Source organism: Geospiza fortis, unplaced genomic scaffold, assembly GCF_000277835.1.
Source record: "Geospiza fortis unplaced genomic scaffold, GeoFor_1.0 scaffold237, whole genome shotgun sequence".
NCBI classification, from domain to species: Eukaryota; Metazoa; Chordata; class Aves; order Passeriformes; family Thraupidae; genus Geospiza; species Geospiza fortis.
The window spans coordinates 396,012-401,060 of NW_005054319.1; the positions used below are offsets into that span (position 1 = coordinate 396,012).

At 53.9% G+C, this 5,049-nt stretch overlaps 1 protein-coding gene across 1 annotated transcript in view; it reads left to right on the forward strand.

The window, feature by feature from the left end:
* Positions 1-3,871, forward strand: part of RNF216 (ring finger protein 216) — a 76,047-nt gene extending 72,176 nt beyond the window's left edge. Inside the window, exons 17-18 of the mRNA XM_005420339.2 lie at positions 5-74; positions 554-3,871. Coding sequence (XP_005420396.2) covers positions 5-74; positions 554-708 — 225 coding nt within the window. The 3' untranslated portion in view covers positions 709-3,871. The remainder of the gene's footprint in view (positions 1-4; positions 75-553) is intronic.
* The last annotated feature ends 1,178 nt before the right edge of the window (positions 3,872-5,049 follow it).

A 5,049-nucleotide genomic window follows, 5' to 3' on the forward strand; every position in this document is an offset into this window, starting at 1 on the left:
CCAGGAAGATGATGAGAAGATCATTCATGAGATTCAGAAGGAGGCTGAGGAGGAGCAAAGAAAGAAGAATGGGGGTAAGTCACTGTGGGATCAGACTGAGGATGGATGATGGGACAGCACAGAGTTCCCAGCTACTGATGGGTCCCTGGACCTGCACTGGGTTCTGTTCTCCTGGGAGCTGGTCTGTTTTTAAAGTGCTGCTGCCTGCAGACTTTTGCTGGGATTGTGAGCAAGATTTGTGTCCAGCTCTCATGTGGCACCAGTGTTGTGGATGTCTCTGCTTGGCAAAGTAGCTGAGGGGCATCAAAACCTCTGAGCTGTGATGTTGGGGGGCACAGGGGCTGCCCCACATCCCACAGCAGGAAACATTCCCCCTTTGTGGGGTGGTGTTGGTGAAAGGAACCGGGCTGGAGAGCTCATGGAGCTCTTCAGGGAGTGATGCTGTGCAATGTGCTTGGAATGGGGCTGCTGGTGGTGGTGGGGCCAGGAGCTGCTCTGTGGGGCCAGGAGCTGCTCTGTGGGGCCACAGCTCTTTGCTCTCCTCCCCGTGCAGAGAACAGCTTCAAGCGCATCGGCCCTCCCGTGGAGAAGCCCGTGGAGAAGATCCAGAGGATGGAGGCCATCCCCAGGCCGGTGCCTCAGAACTTCCACCAGCCCCGGATGCCCCCCCTACGTGCCCCCACTGCCCAACATGAGGGTGAACTTTGATTTCCCCCAGATCAACGTGCAGCTGGAGCACAACCTGCCTATGCACTTTGGGCCTCAGCCCCGGCACCGCTTCTGACCTGCCCCACAGCACTTGGCAGGGTCACCACAGGGCAAAGCCACCCCTTAATGTCACCCCCTCCCCACTCCAGCCCCTCTGGGGTCTAGCCAGCAGCCAGGGGTCTCAGTGTCCCTGTGCTGCATCCTCTCTAGGGCTTCTCCAAACCTTTGCAATCCAACATTTCAACCTGTGCTGCGACAGCGTTTGGTGCTACATTTCCCAGGGGTGGGGTTCCCTCCTGAGCTGGGCATCTCCAGATGTTTTGTTTTGACAAAGCCTGTTCAGGCAGCTGTTGGGAGGAAGAGTGAGGCTTTGTAGAACACAGGGATACAGCTGTTCCTTGGGGAATTTCCAGAAATCCTGCCTTCCTGCTGGCCAGAGCAGCAAAGAGAGCCTTGGAGGAAGTGAGGAGACCCTTGGCATCCGAGTGAGCATAAGAACTTCAGGAGTGAGGTGACAGGAGGCAGCTGCCCCAGCCTCCTGCCTGTGGTGAGGCTCAGGGCTGGGGTTCCTGTGTTCTCCAGCATCCCTGTATCCTGCTGGCACCTCCCAACAGAAATAAATTGTTCAAAAGCAAGTCAGTGTAGCATTTTTAGTGTGCCTCACTCTCCAAGCAGAGCGAGGGGCTGCAGCAGCTGCCCCACTGCTCAGGGCTTGGTAGGAAGCCCACAGCCATGTTCTGTTTGGGGGTGTTAGGAAGTGGCAGGAGATTTGGGCACCCAAATCTTTGGCTGGATTGAACTTGCCCCCTCTGAAGGGCTCAGTTTTCCCCCTAAAGGTGTGTGCCCCTCAGCTTCTGAAACGTGGCCTTTGCTTTGCTCTTCTCATCTGGCATCCCAAACCTCCCCCAGCTTCTGGCAGCGGTGCTCAGGCAGCTGTGGAACCACCTGGAGCCAAAGCTGTGCCCTTTATTGCAAAAACTGCCTGGGAGACACCCAGACAGACGTGTAGGCAGTGATGTGTCCTGTGGAAGGAAAATTGGGAATGTTCCCTGGAGCTGCCACGAGTTGGGAGCCCCTGTACCCAAACCCTCACAACCCAATGGGCAGCTGGGGCCTCATGCTGCAGGAAGCTGGCTGCTTCCACAGCACCAAATAACTCCTGAAAACGTGTGTGTCAGCTTAATTGGCTTTGGAAAAGTGTGTTAAAAGTTAAACCTGAGTATTGCTGGGCTTAGAAAGTGAGGGAAAAGCAAAACTTCCTTGTGAGAGGTGGGGGGTGCAGTGCTGGGCTGTGGGAGGAGGGTGGCACGAAGCCCTTTCTCCACATCCCTTGGCTGTGCTGCCTGGTACAGGCCCCATCTAGAAAAGAAAATGGTTGGAGTGGAAAAAAACCCTCTTCCCAGGAATGCTGGGCTGGCTTTTAGCAGCCCATTTGTGCTGTTGTTCTCCAAATGTTTTGTTCTGGCCTTCATCCTGTTCTGTCCTGCTGGGAACTCTCTGGGTGCACTTCCCCTCCTGTCATTCCCCCCTGTATTTCAGCATCCAGGTGTTTTGTGGGTTTCTTTGGTTTTTTTTCAGGTAAAATTCCCTGTCTCCACCTCAGAGCTTCTGCCAAAGCCCCAGTGCAGCACTCCAGGAGCCCTTGGGTGTGCAGGGGGCACAGGGTGTCAGTGGGATGCTCCTGGACAGGGACCTGGCGCAGCATTTGGGGACTGTTCTCCCCAGAAGGGTCTCCCAGACTGGAGGATTTCCCTGCCTTTTGGAGCTGAGTGCTTTTCCCATTGCCTGTGGGTCAAACATTCCCTGTGGAGCTCTCTGGCTCCTCTGTGCTGTGGCCTCTCTAGCATTAATAACCAACTGCCATTCCCTTGCTGCTGGAATTTTCTATTTTGAATTCGTTTATTCCTGGCAGGGGTGTGGGGGCTGCTGGAGCTCTGTCACTTGTTACTCAGCTGGGCTTTGACCAGGTTTAAATCCTGCCTTGCACGACTGATTCCTGCAGCAGGCAGGAGCAGGAATCCTCTTGGGCTTGGGGAGGGGGAGCTTTGTCACAGCAGCTGCTCAGAAAACAGACCCAGGGCAGAAGAAGCAGTGGTGCCTTCCCTCATGCAAAGGAAATCCTGTTTGCTTAATAGCTGAGGTTTTATGGGCTCAAGGGATGGTTTGGATGAGCCCTCCAGGCTCTCCAAGGCATTTCTCCCTTCCTGGTGGGTGCAGGAAGGATCAGGCAGTGGCCCAAACTAAGGAGGACACAGGGTGGTCATCCAGCAAAAAATGGTGGTGCAGGGATGTGTGGGCATGGAGAGCTGAGCCTTGGCAGAGGGAAGTGTGGAGCAGAGGGGCTGGAGAGGTGGCACAGAGGTGGCACAGGGAGGTTGGTGGCTGTGATCCATTGGGGTCACTGCTGCCCTGGCACAGCTGCGGGGTCCTGGAGGATACAGAGGGAAGGGAAGGGAGGGTTCCCTGGGTCCCCTGCCAGAGCCAAGGGCTTCTTTGTGTCCAGGAGAGGATAAATCAGTGCCTGGTCTGTGGTGTGCGGGTACACCACACCCAGCACTGCCCCTCTCCCCAAGGAAACAGCCATTGCACCAAAAACCTGCAGCCCAGGCATGTGGCTGCTTCTCCCCTCTAACCCAGGAGATCTCAAGTTGTTTCTGAATCTGTGTTGATTTATTAAAAAAAAGGAGAGAAAAAGCCCAAAACTTACTGAGCCACCCAATCCAGCCTTGACCTGGTTTCCAACTCCTGCATCTCACTTTCCCTCTTGTCTCACAGTCTTTGGAATTGTTTAAAGGTTTTGAAGGCAATGGGGAGGTTGCTGTGCCCAGGCTGATCCCATTACAGGTACTTCTTACAGCTAAATTGCAGTGTCCCATTTACTTGCCTTAAAGGTGGAGAGAGAAACTTAGTATTTGCACTTAGCAAAACATTGTATTAAAAGAAAAAAAAAGACCTGTAAAGATGTGCATGTTCTGCAACTTTGTATAACAATAGCTGAAAATAAATAGGTGGTTTATTTAAAAAAAAAAAGGAGAAAAAAACCAAAAAATATTTTTCTTTACATTCTGGTAGTAAACAGTTCTAATATTCTGTGTGTAAAAAGTTCCTGTATTATATTGTAATTTGAATTTTTGTAAATAAATTTGTGCACTCTGGCTTTTCACCTGTGTGCTTTTCTTACAGCCATGACCTTGTCCTCCCATCCTGCCTGTGCCATGGAAACTGCCCAGGTCAAAACCCCAGCTGACCCTCCTGGAACAGCTGAACCTGTTCCCTGTGCTCCCAAGGAAAAAGTGGATGGGATAGAAAATGGTTTCCAGTCACTCCTTTAAATGGAAACCAGGATGGGGGGAAGGCTGAGGGGATTTCCCCTCTTGCTGGAGTCTGGAGAATGATGGTAAATGCAGAATCCAGCCTTGAGGGGAAAAAAGGAAATGTGTGCTGGCAGCTGGGGAGAGGGGATGGGGGAGAGCCCAGCCCAGGTGGGTGCCCCCTGGCAGAGCCGCTCCCCTGGCTGGGGGTCACAGGCTGGTGTCACAGCCAGGTCTGGGCACACTCAGGTGTCACACTGAGGCCGAGTGTGGCCATCAGAGCTGCTCAGCATTTCCTGCAGTGCCCTGATTTCTCCCTGTTTGTGGTCAGGACTGCACATCCTTCCTTCCTTCCTTCCTTTGGCCCTTGCAGGGCTCACCCCCCCAATCTGATGGTAAAGGTCCCTCTGGGCAATGCCATCCCCCTGGGGTTTGTGCCTGGGGGGAGCTGGGCAGCCCCCCCATCCCAAACTTTGCTTTTTCCAATCAGCTTTACATTTTCCAAGGCAAACAGGAGCCCATGGGTGCCCGGCCAGGCTGTGGTGGTGAGGGAAGCTCTGGCTGCTCTCAGTGCAGGTGCTGTTGGTTGAGTTTCAGGGCAGCTTTCAGTTGTCCTGGGAGGAGCTGGAGGGCTCCTTTGGCTCCAGGATGTGAGTTGGGCTGGGCTCCCCTTCCCTCTTTAGTCCTTTAGCTTGTCTTTTTCCACATCCCTGAGTAAAGGAGGCTGATTGCTGACCCCCACCCAACCATGCACCCAAAGCCCGCATCCCAGAGCTCTTCCCTCCCATCTGGGCCATCCCATGGAGGTGAAACCCCTGAATCAAGAGGGGGCACAGCTTTCCTCCTGGTCCTGACCCACCCATGGGTCACCCATCCCCAGCTGTCCCTGGGCTCAGTGGCTTCAGGCTCTGAGCATCTCCAGAGGTGACCCAGCCTCTGGCTTTGGCTTTACACCTCTTTGGAGCCTCTTAGTCACCATTCCCTTCCCACCATCTCCTCTAGAACTCTCTAGAACCAGCTCAACTTGTCA